This window comes from Protopterus annectens, chromosome 12.part0 (assembly GCF_019279795.1).
Source record: "Protopterus annectens isolate FY-2018-M chromosome 12.part0, PAN1.0, whole genome shotgun sequence".
Lineage (NCBI taxonomy): Eukaryota > Metazoa > Chordata > Ceratodontiformes > Protopteridae > Protopterus > Protopterus annectens.
In genome coordinates, this window is record NC_056746.1 from 807,439,527 (window position 1) to 807,457,879 (window position 18,353).

At 41.9% G+C, this 18,353-nt stretch overlaps 1 protein-coding gene across 2 annotated transcripts in view; it reads right to left on the reverse strand.

Moving 5' to 3' along the window:
• Window positions 1-6,727: 6,727 nt before the first annotated feature.
• CASP3 (caspase 3) overlaps window positions 6,728-18,353 on the reverse strand; it is a 642,424-nt gene continuing 630,798 nt past the window's right edge. For both annotated transcript variants that reach the window (XM_044089855.1, XM_044089854.1), the window contains one exon: window positions 6,728-8,543. In XM_044089855.1, coding sequence (XP_043945790.1) covers window positions 8,308-8,543 — 236 coding nt within the window. In that variant the 3' untranslated portion in view covers window positions 6,728-8,307. The remainder of the gene's footprint in view (window positions 8,544-18,353) is intronic.

Genomic DNA, 18,353 nt, shown 5'->3' on the forward strand with positions numbered 1-18,353 from the left:
TATTTCTGATAAATTCCCAAAAGCATCATAGTCTGCATGTTTTTTCAATATTAAATTGTATTCCCTGTCTCAAAGCTACATATCACAGCAACATACACAGACAGTGTGACCTGGCATTCCTCAATAGGCATGCAACTTTCTTCATTAAACAGGAATACTTTAAATTTAATCTTGATGTTCATAGGTTCATAGGTTGGTACTAGGCTATCAGCCCTAGGGCCTATACAAGCCTAGCCATAACAATTCCCTGGCTATTTCTTCCCACATTATTTACTTTCCTGGACCCCTGTCTAGCAGGGCGACTGACGTGATCCCTGGGGTGAATTTCCTTTCTCCCATCCAATCGTCAAGGTTCCTCTTGAAGAGGTCCAAAGAGGCACTCTGCTTGACATGTATGGGCAATCTATTCCAGAGTCTGGGGAGTCTCTGGGTCAGGAACCTATCCCTCCAGCATGTTTTGTTTATTGTGATGACAAGGTTTAGATCCCTGGGCGTGTAGCTCTGAGGGATTGGGATTTCTTTAAGTGTAGCATGTCCAACAGCTCTGGGTTTGACATGGCCTTGTATGTTAAGCAGAGATCGCCTCTGAGTAGGCGATATGCGACAGAGTATAGCTGGTGTTTTTAAGGGTCAGCGTGGGGCATCTGCTTTAGGCCTGTGATTCTTTTAGTGAGGTATTTCTGAGGCCTTTCCAGTTGTTGCAGATGTCTTGAGAGGTACATACCAAATGGGCGTTGTATTCTATAATGGGTCTAATGAGGGATGAGTACAGTGGGACAATGACCTCCTTTTTCTGGATGAAAAGCCCTTCGTGATGAGGTGTGCCACATAGAAGGATTTCCTGACTGTTGTGGCAATGTGGTTATCGAAGGTGAGACCACTGTCCACCTGTGTCCCTAAGTCTCTTATCACACTTTCTGTGTTTAGTGTACTGCCACCTATATGGTAATTCATGGATACATGTTTTTTCCCAAAGGGATAACAATACATTTCTTGGCATTGAGCTTGAGCCCATGGCTCTGGCACCAAGCATCTGTTTCTGTAAGGCCCTTTTGTAGAGTATCCACATCATTTGGGGATTCAATAATGGCTCCCAGTTTGCAGTCATCTGCAAACTTTGTTAGCCAGAGTCCCTTAGTGTTGACCTGTACTTCAGAAGTAGATGCCAAACAAGAGCGGCCCCAGGACTGAACCCTGAGGTACTCCACTTGTCACTTGTCTGGAGCTGGATTTGGAGTCGGCTACTTTTACAGTGTGGGTTCTATCAGTAAGCCATTTAGCAACCCATTGGGTGACATAGGGATTAATGCCCAACTTAGTAAGTTTATCTATGATTCCAGAGTGGGGGATGGTGTCAAAGGCCTTGGCAAGGTCTAGATAGGCTGTGTGGACCACCATTTGTCATGGTAAATTAACAGTGCTCTCAGTCAAACCAGAATATTACACACATACTTAGACCTCAGTGTCAGAAATAAAATGGACAACTCTACTGCTAAGAAAATTCAAGGAAATGGTAGGCACAATACAAAATACAGCATATAACATAACATTTATTTTATTGAATAGCAGTTGTGATGGCAATATGATGTCTACGATGCTTTCACATGACACGTACCATGGAAAAACAGAGTACGAGAGAAAAAAAGAAGTTTTCAAAGGAAAGCAGTGAGCAGAAATAAGGTAGGATACTTAACAGCTGGTTCTATTACACAGCAATGCAACATTTCCTCTATAAACAATCAAAACATGAGTATTCAATGCTATTTTCCTTGATCGCAACAGATCAAAACATATCTGATCTAACAACCACCTGGATTCATCCAAATGTGTTTTCAGGGAGGCACCCCCCCACACACAGTTTCACCACCTCTCCTTACAGAAGGTTTTGCCCTCCCACACTCCCTTAATGTACATACTAGCTCAACAGTCACAAAACAGTGAAAAAAGGTGGAGATCCTATTACAGTGATGGGTGGTATCATCCAGAGATTCTGCAGAGCTTACCTTACTACAGATATAACCTAGATTCATATAGCTGTGACTGGGCAGCTAGAACCTGATCAAACAGCTATCAATCACCAGCAAAGAAGTTCAACATATCTATAAGCAAATGTGGAGTGGAGCTTTACTTGACTTTTCATATGCGTTGTAATGTAGTGATGGCCAGCAAGGAGGCAGTGCTGTTCATCTAGAAGGAACAGTCAAAAAGCAAAAAGGTGAACCAAATGATGAAGTGGAACTGGCAAACAAATGTCCAAATACCAAGAAAAAAAGCAAGTTCCACAGCGTTGCATAAACCTTTTAATAAAACAAAGCTTTCAGACAGATACAGCTTTCTTCAGTGTTAATAAAATTCATAAGACCTAACATCTTTTATAATTAAAAACTCAAAACACATGACACAGCCTACCTATCAAATACTAACAATCAATTAATCAATTAATGGTTTTCAAGAACTTTTAAAGAAGTATATCACATTCTTAAGACATGTATTTTCATCAGATCTATATTACATTATCGAATACTCATGTATTTGAAAACTTAATAGTCGACCCCTAATTGTCGAAACCGTCAAACGTCGAACAAAAAAAGTACAAAATCCCACCCAAACAAACCATTTAAATGCTGTAAGAAGGGGGGCAAGCCAACCTGCACCTGCCTCATGGGGGGGGCTGCGCCCCCCGCTACTTAAATATACCAACTCCGAGATTGCTATACAGTGCAGACAATGGAAAACTTCCATTTCCGCACTGTATGGAGATCTCCATTGAAAAGTTCGACATTTGACATTTTCGACAATTAGGGGTTGACTATTATGTTTTCCAATACATGCGTATTCGATAACGTAATATAGACCCATTTTCATCACATAACTCATCTCAAATATACATAGGTTCATAGGTTCATACTAGGCTATCTGCCCTGGGGCAATTATAAGCCTAGCCCGATTCTGTATGGCTTACGCCACCCCTTGATTTGAGTATACTGTGCCCTTTTTTAAGGTTTAGTTTACTGTGCCTCTGTCTAATAGTGACACAGGAGTAATCCCTGGGACAAACCTACGATCCCCCATTAACTTATCGAGATTCTTCTTGAAGAGATTCAGTGAGGTGCTCTGCCTCACATGAACTGGAATTCTATTCCAGAGCGAAGGGAGCCTCTGGGTTATGAACCTGTCCCTCCAGCAAGTTCTATTTATTTCTGTGCTGAGGTTCAAGTCCCTCGAGCGTGTGGCTCTAAGGGATCTAGATTTACTGAGGTGGAGCATGTCCATTAATTCTGGATTTGACATAGCTTTGTATGTCAGGCATAGATCGCCTCGAAGTAGGCGGTATGCAACTGAGTAGAGCTGGAGTTTTTAACCGAGCAGTATATGGCATCTGTTTGAGACCCTTGATCCTCTTGGTGAGATACTTTTGGGGTCTTTCTAATTGCTGCAGGTGTCGGGTAAGGTACATCCCAAAAGGGGCATTGTATTCTATGATGGGCCTGATGAGGGATGAATAAAGGGCACGATTACCTCTCTTGATCTAGATGTGAAACCCTTCGTGATGAGGTGGGCTATGTAGAAGGTCTTTCTAACTACTTTGGCAATGTGGTTTTCAAAGGAGAGATTGCTATCAACTTGGGTCCCCAGGTCTCTAATAACTTTCTCTGTACTTAATGGGTTTCCGCCTATGTGGTAATTTGTGGGCACATTGTTTTGCCAAAGGGTATGACTATACATTTTTTGGCATTTAGCTTTAAACCATGGCGCTGGCACCAGTTATCTGTCTCTGTGAGACCTTTTTGAAGGATGTTTGTGTCAGCTGGAGAGTTGATTATGGCGCCCAGTTTGCAGTCGTCTGCGAACTTGGTGAGCCATAGTCCTACAGTTTGCCTGTACCTCGGAAAAGTATATACCGAACAAGAGTGGTCCCAGGACAGAACCCTGTGGGACGCCACTTGTGACCGGTTTGAGTCTGACATGGCTCCAGCAACTCTCACTCTGTGGGTTCTGTCTTTGAGCCAGTTTGCGACCCATCTTGTGACATAGGGGTTTATATTTAAGCTAGATAGCTTATCTATGATGCCATGGGGTATTGTGTCAAATGCCTTTGCAAGGTCCAGATAGGCTGTGTGGACTACCTTTCCTTCATCTATGGCTTTGGTGACTGTTTCAAAGAAGTCAACCAGGTTCAAAAGGCAGGATCTGCCCTTGACAAAGCCGAACTGGGTAGGATCTAGTGTCTGTAGGTCCCCAATGTCTTTGTTTATGAGCTCCATGATGATCCTCTCCATAGCCTTGCAGACTAAGCTAGTCAGGCTTATGGGGCGATAGTTTCCAGGGTCCGTAGATGCTCCACCTTTGTGGAGTGGGACCACTGTTGCTGTAGCCATTCTGTGGGCACATATCCTGTAGTGAGGCTGAGATTGTATAGCTGTTTTATTTGAGGGATTAGTTCCTCTTGTAGTTCATGTAGGGCGCAACCTGGGATGCCATCTGGTCCCCTGGAAGCAGTGTTTTTGCTTTGGAGAGGGCAGCCTTCACCTGAGCATCTGAGATGTTTGGGAGGCAGCCCTCTGCTGGGATAGATATTTGCTCTTTTGGGGGAGGGGTGGAGAAGTTCGCACTCAACCTGTCTGCCAGGATATTGGCGATGTCTGTGGGTTCAGTGTATTTTTGTCGTTTAGAATCAACTCAGAACAAGTCTGGGAGTTGCATCCCAAGTTTCTAACATAACTGAAAAAGCCTTATGATTGTCTTTGGTGTCCTGTGCAATTTTTCTCTCAAGCTGGCCTTGGAGGATTTTATGAGGGATTGTAATTTTTGCTAGTACTGATCAGAGATGCCTTCCCTATTAGGGATTTTGCTCTATCATGTAGTAGCTTCCTCCTTCTGTTGTACAGTTTATTTATGGCAGGGGTCCACCAGACTGGACGCCTGGCTTTGGATGATTGGGTCTTGGTTTTGTTTGGGATAGCATGATCCATGCATTCCTGGAGATGTCTGTAGAATGCATTTATATAGGATTCTGCAGTTTGGGCTGTAGTTTCCACTGGCCCTGTGGCCTTGAAGGATTCCACTTGGTTTTGAGAAGTGAGAAGTTCGCTTTGAGAAGTTTTTCACTGTGGTTTTCTGGGCTGGGGTGGAGTCGGGATGTGGACATCCAGTGAAATTAATTTATGGTCTGATCTTACCAATGAGGGATATACTTCTGGTGTGGAGCATAGAGTCCCCATGTTGGTAATGATCAGGTCTAGTATGTTGTCCCCTCTTGTGGGAGTGGTGACTAGTTGTTCCATAGCATTTGAGTTTATAATTTCCAGGAATCTTTGGGCTAAGGTGCTGGGGCTTGAGTAGTGCTTCCAGTCAATGTTTGGGTAGTTGAAGTCCCAATATAATGGTGTTCGGAGAGATCTTCATGTTCTCCAATGTTTTCAGGAAAGCGAATGGGATTCCTGACTTTGAGAGGGTGGTCTGTAGGATGCTATAAACTGAAAAGCAGTCTTGCCCACTGTTAGTTGCACATGGATGGTCTCCGATACGTGCAATGCCACTAACCTGGAGGTGTGGATATCCTTGATAAATATGGAAACTCCCTCCTTTTGTGGTTCGGTCCGGGTTTTGGGGCGAAAAGCATGATATGAGGTATAACCTGGTAGTGCTGGGGTGCTCTCTGGAGCCTTGAACCAGGTTTCTGTCAGTGCACAGATATCGATGTTCTCCATACTGAGGAGAGCTTGAGTGCGTGCATCTTGAGGTTAAGACTTCTGGCGTTTAGCAGCATTACCCTTAGTTTCTTGTTCCTTGTGCTCTCTATGGGGTGGGTTTGACTTTTGAGCCTTGCCTAAAAAGGCACTATGGGGTGGCAAGAGCCTTTGCCAATATCCAAAGCCCAGTGGTGACAGGTGCAAGCCGCCCCTAGCGAAGCAACGTGGCTTGTCGAGCATGTCATCCCAGGCTGACAGACACTGGATCCCCTTTGAATGACACCAAAATTTTAGCCAATTGTTAAAATTGATCATTTTGTCTTTGTACTGTGGCATCATTCTAGGTGAGGGTAAGATGCTGCTCAAGGTCAGGGTCATACCAGCCTGGGCTACATGATCAGAGAGCTCCTCTATGTCCTTTTTCATGTAGTCCAGGGAGGTACGTCTCAGGTCATTCACACCAGCATGTACAATGACTGAGTCATATTTGTATTTGCTTTGGAGTGACCTGAGTGCTTGCGTTATGTGGCGGATCCTAGCGCCCGACAGGCAGCTCACTGTGACCTTCTCTTTATTCAGCCTGGTGGTCAGTGTGTCTGACAATAGAGTCACCTATAACAAGAGTATCAGGTGTGTTATTCAGCCTTAAGGGCTGTGGCTGCTTGGCACACTGACTTTGTGGGTTATGTGTTGTGTGTGTTTTGTTTTGAGGTAGCGTTTGCTTGGATGTCTGCTTTGGAGGTCTCTGTTGCTTAGGTAGATTTTTATTTAGAGCCTCCGAGTATGTTTTTGTGTATTTATGTGTTTGGTTCGCTGATGTGGTGGGACTATGTGATACTGGAATTGTGTTGTGTGAGGTTACCTTCTCCTCCTGACTGGTTACACCAGTTTTGAGATGAGAGAGCTCAGCCTCCAGTTATAGTTATGTATATTTGAGATGCTTTTTTTCTTGGCATCTAGAAGGAACAAACAGGAAATGTAAACTGACACAGCACTTCTTGCGTTTAGCACTACTTACGTACATGACATGTAGCAACACTTAATATGTTTTATTTTAAGCCATGAAAATACACAGAGGAAGAAATGGATATAGCAATACAGCATTTCGACCCAGAAGCTGTATTCATAAAATACTTTTTCTGGTTGAATTGTCAGCCTGTACAAGATTATTACAGCAGGTATTTGGCTTACAACGCTTCTTATCACAATGAAACACTGCTGCACTGCAATGTATGCTATATTTTATAGTAATAAAACTCCTTAACAATGAAGCCATGCTTTTTCTGCATTTTATATCAAAACCATAAAAAAGACAATCTGTTGTACATTTACTTTGCGAATATCTTCTACACTCCATGGGTAGTTTTTGCAACTTGATGAAACATTAAGATACAAAACTGTGAGTCTTACTCTTTTTTTTTCTAGTCATATATAAACTGTTGTGAAGTCTGAAAAAATGTTTACTTCTTCTGCACTACTATGGTCTTCAAAAAGGGGTTCAATGAATTAAAACCCAACTCAGTTTACTGAACTGCACTTTTCCATGAAAAAAAATACAGTGCATCAACCTGATGAAGAATGAAGCAGCAGAATGGATTCTTCAAAGCAGACAAGTAGGTAACAATTATTTTGTTCAACTCCACAGGGACTACAAAATATCTTACAAAAGATCATAAAAATTTGCATTTTTTGCAAAGGGACAGTCTAACTGCACCTTCACTCCAGTGCTTATTATTTCACTACAAGGAGAGATAACCTCACGGAAAGGAATGTATATCCCCCATCAAGAGCTGCAGGGTAGGGAGCCATGTCATTGTAAAATAGCACTGTAATACTCAAGTCAATAAACACCATTTTTAGCCCCAGTTCCTTTGGCATACTAAGGCATACAGTGATATATAAACCAGCTAAACATATTTTGTAGAATGAGTATTATAAAACTGAAAACCTTCAAAACAAAAAGTTACAGCACAAAACACAAATGCAACAACATAGTCTAGATTTTGTTTATATGTTAGTGAAAACATTCTACAGATTAGCATCAGAACAGGGGAGTAACTAGACTGTTTTCTGAAAATTTGGACTGCTGTTACACCTTCTGTCATTTGCTTACTCCTACTTACGTCAACAGATTTAAAACTCTGATCTATTCAAAAGGAGACCTGCTCTACAATTTAAATGAAGTCCTGTAATCAGAAAGGATTGACAGATATTTGCAAGGTATAACTAACTAGTAGTAATCTTAAAGTCTATTTCTTAACACAAGATGTGAAGAAAAAATATACACAGCTCGTAATTAAAAAAAAAGGGAGATATGAGTAAGAATAACCAATGATAGGAGGAATTCAGAGTCATCTTATCTTTAATGAAGTAATAAGTATTATAAACTTAACATTTTATTTGCAAACAAGTCATAATCTACTATTACAATATAAATAAATGATTAGAAAATCTATTCCCTGCTCTTTCAAATGTTGATGGAAATAACACAAAGTGCTCTGTACCTTAGTCGCATTGACCACTGGTCCAAAGTTTAACTTTAATTTAATTCTTATAATAATGCAGCATCAGAGCACAACTTTATTTAAATAAATGACAGTGAGTATTAAGCCAGTCATTTTCCAGAACTGAAATAGAGTGCCTTTGTCAGCATGGAGACAATGCAGGGTATTTGCTTCTTGGCATTGAATCCAGGCACATTTGAAGAAGATTCATATCCCCGTGCAACCTTGTAATTTACTTGAGTCAAGATATGCAGCATGTCGTGTGTTTTACCATACTGCTTCAGTACTTGGCACAGGGACTGGATAAACCAAGAACCATTCTGAGTATTTCTCCATGAGTAAAAACCTATAATAAAATAAAAGTGGAGCATAAAAATAATTAGTTGTCAGTTGAAAAACAGCTTCAAGTACAATAAACTATGCAAGTACCGTAACCTAGCTGCTGCTTTTCAGCTACACTATTAAGGTTAAACAGACTGGGCAACCTAAAGCTTTGCACTTAACATATAGCACTGAAGATAATAGTTCAATGATTAAAATGAAAGACTAAGCTTAATGTATTAACAATGTAAGTAAACTTGCCACAGTTTAGGTCTGCTCCATATGTTCTGGATATATTACTTAATTTTCATATTATGTTCCTCCATGTCCCTTGGCACATTTCTATTATGCCACCTTTGGGTCAACTTCAGCACAAAAGCCACACATTCACTTTTAAGGCTCCTACACAGAGACCACAAGTGAAACTGGGATTCACATATGCTCAGACATATATGAACTGAAAAGAATGTACAACACTGTAAGGTGCTTACCATAAAAGTAGATCTTTGAGTTCCTTGTAACAATAAATCAAATCATTTAGGTTAACTTCCCTTTCGTATTCCATTTATCTGGATGATTTGTTTCAGCTGTGGCTCGTACCTTTTTATTGCAAGGCATCCTTACATATCAGATGTTGCTTCTCTCTCTCCAGTTCTCTGAGCCTTTATGTCCTGCACAAACCAGCATTCAAAATGTGTAGAGAAATGTAACAAATCAGCACTCATTATAGGTTAATGATAAGCTCAAAAACCACCTCCAAAAATGTATCACACAAGTCTTGCATAAATAACAAAAAACTGCACAAGCAAATATGACTGTGGGCTCAACAGTTTAATATTTGACCTAAAGTGTGTTCATCCATACAAAAGCTCCTGGATGGTCTGATGAAGTTCGGAAGTTTTTGTATGGATGAAAGTGCTTACTCAGTTCAAATATTATTACAGTGCTGAACCTACAGTTGTTTTTGCTTAATTTTATTAAACACATTAATACTACATAAAATATCTCCCATAACCATTGTGATAAACTTTTCCTAGCATTTTTGTAGTCACAAGTATTGAAAGTAATTTCTTGTACAAACATGCTCATAAATAACTTTGTAGTAACATAAAGGTTAAAATCTAGAAAGACACCCCATAAAAGGGAAAGAGAGTGGAACGTTCACTGTTACAGTGATCTTTCCTCCAGGACTTCCTATTATAGTAAGTACTTTATTTGACAACTGCACCATCTTCTTCTGAAATGGTTACTACACAAATAAATCACACCACATTGGTAGATTCTCAAACAGTACATGACATCTGTCGCATGTTTCATGTATTCAAATGAGATACTGAGGCTGGGTATGCTATCAAGTCGGTTATTATACATACATACATCAGAAGCTGTAACTTGTACATATACTTTGTACTTCATATGCTTACTGACTGAACTTGTTACTTCTAACACACTCACGTGTGCATCTTCATTCAAGCTTGCCCTCACACTGACTATACAAAATGGCATTGATCTCACACATGCTCAGTAACTTATATGCATGTGCTGTCTAGCTACAGTGGCTGACTAGGTTCAACATACACACTGATCTACATCCTCCCTCTTTAAATTTGTTCGGCATTGCAAAATACAAGAACAAAGGCATATTCAAGAGGTACACATTTCAACATTTCAGCAAAACATAACTGACTTCAAGTCCAAGTCACTATGTATTTAGGACTGGGTTTGCGAATTACATAGAATATCTGACTCATTTTAGCAACAGGGACAGTCCCTGGGGATTCATTCAATATCGGAACATCTGGGTTTACATCAAAGTTGTTTGAAAAAAGCGCACTGTCCTTTTGACTTCGAACAATTGACAAGTCACTCTGGAAATTAGAGTTGTCGGCAGAGGCAATCTGCTGTGGCACTGGTTCCAAGACAGGTAACACATGTCTACAATTCCTTCTATAATCCATTCCTTCAGATTGTATGATGTAAGATCTTGGTTCCTCACAAATGTCCTTCAAGATTCTAGCACAATCTTGACCTTTGGATGTTTGCATTCTCACAACTTCTCCTTGTAGAAACGGTCAAAGGGATTCACTGGTTTTATCACAGTAATACTTTTGTGACTGACGTTTTCTCGAAAGTTGAACTTTGACCACTCTATTATTTTTTGCACTTGGTACTAACAATTGTTTACTGCTTAGAAGAGTTGTTCGTGTCTGTCTGGACATCAATCTTTGCAGGTGAACCACGCAAGTTGTCTCAAGGAATGTTTCTGAGATTGAGTAAGTTAAGGAAAACATTGGTACCATCTCTTCTGGATTTCTGCAACAAGTGCTTTACACTTCAAACTGCACATTCAGCTAAAACATTGGCTTGTGGCTACTCAGGACTACTGGTAATACGAACACAGTCCCAAGACTCAGCAAATTTCTTGAACTGACGACTAGTAAACTGTGCACCACTGTCAGACATGACTTTGTGTGGACGAACATGGACAGAAAAATGTTTCTTTAATTTTGTAATGACTATGCTGGTAGTCATATCAGGAAGTAGGTCAATTTCAATCCAATTTGAGTAACAATCCACTAACACCAATTAATGTTGACCATTCCATTTGAAAATATCTGTAGCAACCATCGACCACGGTAATTCAGGAATTAGGTGTAGCTGAAGTGGTTCTTTTTGTTGATGTGGATTGGTGCTGTTGCAAATTGAACATGTTGGAGTTTCCTTCTCTATACTTTTGGATGGAGAAGGCTAAAATACTATGCTGCTTGCCTATCTTTTAGTTGAATTAGTACCTGGGTGACCACAATACAAAATTTTGATATATCCTTGTTGTAATGCTTTAGGAACTACCACTTGTGAACCTCTCATGATGATTCTATCTTCCATCATGATGAGCTCATCACTGCAAGACAAATGCTGCTGAATGTCAAATGGTAAATTGGTTTGTCATGTTAGCCATCCTTGACTGATGATGTTTTTCAGCTTCTGCAGAATTGGGCCCGAAGCTGTGTGATTTCTTAGTTCAAGACTTAATGATGAAAATTTTCTGACTTCCATGACTTCAAAGTCTGCGGTTTCATTTTCATGCTGCTCTGTCATTTGTCTGGGGACATGTGACAAAGCATCAGCAAGGTACAAGTATTTGCCCTTTTTGTAAATAATACTGAAATTGTACTTTTGCAATTTTAATGTCATGCGTTGAATTAAGCTGGGGCTGTATGCAATTGGCTTTTTCAAAATTGTCACTAGGGGGTTGGTGATCAGTCTCCATTTGGACAGGTCTGCCATAAATATAGTCAGTGAACTTCGAACATGCAAACACTACTGCCAAAAGTTCTTTATTTGTGCATAATGCATCTCTGTTTGAGATAAAGTTCTTCAAACATAAGCAACTGGTAGGCCTTCTTGAAACAAGCTGCACCAAGGCCGTATTTTGAAACATCACAAGAAAGAGTTCAGGTTTGTGAACATCATAATATCTCACTGTGGGTGGACTGGCAATTTTCTTCTTCAGAATATCAAATGCTCTTTGGTGTTGTTCAGGACTAGTTTACGTTTTTGCATGTCAACTCACGTAATGGTGCAGAAAGCTCATTCAAGTCTGGGATGAACTTTCATAAATAGTTGACCATACCTAGAAAACATTGTAAAGATGTTACACACTCTGGAACTGGCATTTCAGCTTGAATTTACATTTCTGAGATTCAGTTTAAGATTTACTTCATGTGCACTGTCTAGAACTTTCCTGAGATTTCTATCATGTTCATCTTCACCATTGCCTCCAACAATAATGTTGCCTACTATAATAGCACACGGATAACCAGCAATTATTTGTTCCATGGCACGTTGAAATACCTCACTGGCAGAACTGATTCCAAATGCCATTCTCAAAAGTCTGTACCTACCAAATGGTGTACTGAATGTAGTTAACAATGAAGATTTGCGATCCAGAGAAATTTGCCAAAAAAGAGCTTTTTGCATCTAAGACTGAGAAAACAGTGGAAATTTGACATGAGAGCGACTACTTCTTCTACTGTATGCATCGGATGATGAGGACACTTAAGTAATTTGTTTAAGTCTCTTGGATCAATACATATTTAAATATCATCTGAGCTTTTCTTATGAGCTATGACCATGGAGGATACGCATTCAGTCAGTTCTTCTATTGGAGTAAGGACACCTAAATGCACCATTTTGTCTAGTTCTGCTTTTATTTTACTTTGCATTGCTAATGGAATCTTCTGTGCTGTTCTAACAGCTGGACTTAGTTCATGGTTTAACTTCTGTGTAAATCTATTGTTGTTGTTCATACTTATACGGTGAACCTCTTTATTAAATGAGATCAGTCCCATTCTCACACTGTCTTTGAGGCCTAACAATGACTATGTAAAACTTAAAATAGCTGTTACCAGCAGAATGGCATGAAAGAACTACTGTACCATCAGTTTGAATCTCTTCACCACCATAAGCAACTAGTTTTGCACTTTGCTGAATCAAGTTTCTCACCAGCGTTTACTTTAGCAAGCATTTGTGCTGATATAACATTGCACTAGATCCAGCATCTACTTTAAGCTCTACAGTTTTCCCATTTATTTGTACAGTACAAAATATTTCACTTTTTGCTGAAAACTGACAGTCTAGTGTATTAACTGTTTCATCAATCACAGAGACACCATCGGCAGAGAAAGTTTGCTCAAAGCTCTCTGAGTTTGCTACAGCCTCTGTCTGATCTACTTGCTTCTTCAGATAGTCTCTTTTAACAAAAGTTTATGACACTTTAGACTTTCAAAGCCTTTTGAAATGATTCCACTTTTTACATTTGTGACATTGCTGACCAAAAGCTAAACACTTTTCCCATTTAGGTTCATGACTACCTCCACAACTGTTGGGTGCCTCATTACCTCTCGGTTTATATTTCTTTCTCTGGGTGCTGACTTGTCTAAACATGGGCTAAACTCTTGGCTAGGCTTATAAGGGCCTCAGGGCCAATAGCATAGTAACTTCCTATGATCATATGATATAATAGTTGTGTAAAATCTTACCATAACCATAGATGTCCATCTCTTCCATGTTGCAGTATTCATACTGTGGGATTTCCAGCCCTCAGGCAACCTAACATCAGCTCCTTATACAAAAGCTTAAGCCTGGCTGCCATAGGTGCGTGGGACATCACACATAGGGCCATAAACCTTGGAGTATAAATGTGATGTTGGCACGCACAGACCTCAGAACTTGAAGCCCACAGAAGAGATTATAAGGCCAAAGAAAAGCAAAAGCAAATGTACTTGCAGGGCTGCAATAGTGGCCTGCAGTGAGGGTACACCCTAGGGAAGACAGAGGATATGCAGGGGATGGGGGTGGGAAGGAATACTGCAACATAGAAGAGAAGGACATCTATGGTTATGGTAAGATTTTACACAGCTATTCTATGTCCTTTTATTCCCATGTTGCAGTATTCATTCTGTGGGAGAGTACCACAACTAGGAGGAATGTTGGGAGGTGGCAGAATTGGAAGATTCTAGGAATCCTTGCAGGATTGCCCTGGCAAATCCTGCCCTGGCTCTAGAGACCTGGTCCAGCTTGTAGTGCTTGGTGAAAGTATGGACTGTGGACCAGGTGGCTGCCTCCATGATGGAAGCTGTGTCTAGTCCTTTCATGAAGGCCTTAGAGGTAGCCATGCCCCTGGTAGAATGCACTCGCACTCCTGGAGGCAATGGTTTGTGATGATGAGAGTAGCAAAAAAGGATGGATTTTCTGATCCAGGAGGAAATAATTTGGAGACTGCCTTACCCAAGGCCCTGGTCCCTTCCATGGTGGCCTAATGGTTACGATGTCTACCTTATAAACACAAGGTGCAGGGTTTGAGTTTCACAAGGGATAACCGGCTAGGCTTAAAATGGCTTGTAAGGGCAGTTAGCCTAGGACTAACCTATGAACCTATGAACATTCCTATGAAATGAACAGTTGGTCAGATTTTCTGAAGGACTTAGTTTTGTCCAAGTAGAATCTCAGTTGTCTATGTACATCTAGAGAATGGAGGATCCTCTCCTCTGAGTTAGTAAGAGAGAGGAAGAAGGTGGGTAGGTGAATGGGCTGGTTTAAGGACAGCTCATTAACTACTTAGGGCATAAAGGAGGGGTTAGTGCATAGGGAAACCCTGTCACTGTGGAATGTGGTGCAAGGAGGGCAAGCCATCAGGGCCTGCAATTCAGACATTCTTCTAGCAGAGGCAATGGCCACTAAAAGGATGGTTTTCCATGTGCACATTTGAAGAGAAGCTGTGCTGACTGGCTCAAAAGGGGGAAGGGTAAGCTTTTCTAGCACGAAGTTGAGATCCCAAAGGGGAGGAATGGGCTTTCTTGGAGGTCTGATGTGTAAGACCCCTCTCAGGAAAGGTTTTACATCCAGTCTAGAGAGGAGAGGTGGCTGTAAAGGTAAGCATGCAGAAATTACTGAGATGGACTTTGATAAAAGAGTAAGCTAGTCCCTCCTTAATGAGTCCACAGATGTAGTTCAGGACCAGTGGAGGACCTTCTAGAAATGGGTCCTTGTTTGTCAGACAGCAACACTTTGAGAATCTTTGCCATTTAGACAAGTAGTTTTTTTCTAGTTGTTGGTTTCCTGCCCTCCCTCAGGACAGAAAGCACATCTTCTGAGTAGTGTTGTCTAAAAAGGATCAAAAATGTATCGCCCACAGAGTTAGTTGTAGTAAAGACAGCTGTGGGTGTAGGAGTGATCCTTGTTGTTGAGATGGTAGGTCCACCTGGTGGGGTAACTTGTGGTGATTGCCCTTGGCTAGTGAAAACAGAAGGGGAAACCAGCGTTGCCTTGGCCAATAGGGAGTCACCAGCAAGATTTTTGGTTGTTCCTTCTTGATTTTCAGAAGGACTCTTTGAATTAGAGGGGAAGGGTGGGAAGGCATATAGGTACATTCCCTGCCATGAGAAACTGAAGGCATCCACTCTCCAAGTTGGTGGTGAGCAAGTCCTGCTGCAAAATTTGTTCAGTTGTCTGTTCTGGGGGAGGCAAACAGATCCAGTTGTGGTGTGCCCACTGGTGGACTATGTGTAGGAAAGTATCTCTGTGCAACATCCATTTGTGTTGCAGAAATGTGGTTCTGCTGAGCAAGTCTGCTTGCTTGTTTTCCTGAGAGGGGATGTATGAAGCCTTCAGGAATAGGGTGTGTTTTGCTGCTATTTCCCAGATTAGCAGGGTAATCCGATATAACCGGTACACCTTTGTCCCTCCTTGTTTGTTTAGGTACCACATGACGGTCGTGTTGTCTGTCACAATGTGGAGTATTCCTGGTTGCAGTATGGGAAGGAAAACTTTTAGAGCTAGGAGGACAGCAGTCATTTCTCTGACACTGATGTGCTGTTTTTGCAGGGCAGCGGTCCAGCACTGTTGTACCCTGTAGCCCTGCACAGTTGCTCCCCATCCTAGGTCTGATGCATCTGTGTGCACAGACTGAGAAGTGGGAGGAAGTTCCAGAGGAATTCCCTGGTTGTTGGAAACCTGCTGAATCTACCACTTCAGCTCTAATTTTAGACAGGCAGGAGGGGGATGAGCTTGTCTAGAGGTTGTTGGATCTGGGACCAAATAGTCTTTAAGTACCATTGGAATTTCCTCATGTGCATCCTTGCTAGTGGGAGTAGGGGAATGGTAGCAGCCATGAACCCTATAGTTTGTAGAAACCATCTGGCAGTTAGATTGTGACTCTGTCAATAGACTTAGAAAGTGGGTGGAGAGGGATTGTACCTTGTCTGGAGGTAAGAAGGATCTCATCAGATCTGTTCTGATTCTGCACCCTAGGAAAACGTTGTCCTGTTGTGGGAGGAGAGAGGATTTTTGGAGGTTGAGAGTGAAACTCAGGTTGTTCAGAAGGGACATAGTGAATTGGAGATTTGCCAAAGGGTGGACTGTGATTCTGCCAAAATGAGAATGTCGTCCAAGTAAAAGTAGATTTGCATCCCCTTGGTACTGCAGTGGGCGATGGCTGGGGCCAAGCATTTGGTAAAATCTCTGGGTGCCATAGCCAAGCCAAAAGGCAATGCAGTAAATTAAAAATGAGAAGAGGGCCCAGAGAAGCACAGGAACCTCCTGTGGGAGGGTTTGACTGGGAAGTGCAGGTATACATCCTTTAAGTCCAGGGTAACCATGAAATCTTGAGGTGGAATGAGGGGTAAAAGAGTTTGAAGGGACAGCATCTTGAAGGAGGGAACCTGTAGGAACAGGTTTAGGTAAGACAGGTCCAAAATAGGTCTCCAGGGGCCATCCTTTTTTGGGACTAGGAAGAGGTGAGAGTAGAAGCCTTGTCCCTCCTGACCTGAGGGAACTGGTTCTATTGTTCCTTGGGAGAGTAGTTCCTGCAAGATGGGAGGAAGTAGAGGTTATTGATTTTTGGGAGGAAAGGAAATTCTTATTAGAGTAGGTTTTTCTATCCAGGAAATAAAGTATCCTTTTTGGATGATGGAAAGAACCCACCTGTCTGTAGTAATGGTTCTCCAAAAGGGAAGGCATTGGGTGAGGTGGGAGGACAGGGGCACGTGGGCAAGGCAGTCATGCAGAGAAGGGTCCCCCCTCTGTCTGGAAAGGGCTGTTTGTTGTGTAGTCGTGGTTGAGAGGGTCTGGGATAATGTTGTCTCCAAAATTCCCTACATGGTGTGGCAGTAGAGGGGCGAGATGAGAATATGGCCCTTATAACAAAGGGTGTTTTGGCTGGGCAGTTCCTGTAATATCTGGGCACTGGGGACACCAGCAAGTACTTAATGTCTTGCAGTTTCTTACTTTTTCTTGCAAGCTTTGAAAAAGTTCAGCAGCATTTTTGCCAAATAGAAGGTTGTTATCCAAAGGAGCATCCATGATCTTTGCTTTAAAGTCATCTGGCAGGTGTAGAAGTCTGAGTGAGGAGTACCTGCGCAAGGTGGATGCAGTGGCAGCAGATCTGGCAACTGCTTCTGCAGCATCATAGCTGCAGCGGACAGTGTGTCAGGCTACTTGGGTGGCTAGTGACAATTTGGAGGAAATGTCAGATTTGGCTGGACAGTCCGGGGTGGTAGCCAACAAGGTGGAGGCCTGTGAGACTAGGTCTAGGACATACTTCACCATGTGGGTTTGGTAGTTTATAGCTCTGAAAGCAAGGGTAGAGGAGGTTTATACCTTTTCCCCATCCTATCCATGGTTTTGCTGTCTTTATCAGATGGCAGTAAGGAAGCAGAAGGCAATTGCCTAGACTGTCTGTCCGGGGAAACTGCAATAACAGCTGGGTCAGCCAAAGGTGGCTTTATTAGGAACCTGTAGTCATCTGGGACTTTGTAAAAATTATCCGGCTTCTTAGGGGCAGGAGGTTGAGAGTCTGGGTTCTTGGAAACAGAAGTGAAGGCATCCAAGAAATCTGGGAGTACTAGAGGGATGGCTGAAGGTGAAGGGGAGTCAAGTTGTAGAAGCTCAAAGTATCTTTTCTGGGTTTCAGAGACTAAAGAAGTATCCCACTGGAAATACTCTTATTTTAGAGACAGTCTCCCCAAATGACAAGTCCTCAGGTGGGGAGTCCCCTTCAATAGAGTCCTCTTCAGGTGAGCAGTAGTCTATGGAAGAGGCAATCTGTGAAACACAGGAGACAGATTCTTCAGAGGAGGAAAAAGACTGGTCTGAGTCTTCCTGAATAGCTGTTTGTTGGGTAGATGTTAGAGGCAGTAGCTGTAGGGCTCAGTACAGGGATGTTGGTGGGGGGTAGGGCCTGTAGGTCCAAGAGCCATAAAGGCCTGATCAAGGAGGAACTGAAGGACTCCCAGTCTGGGGTTGCCGGAAGTGTCGGGCTCAAGTATTTAGTTTT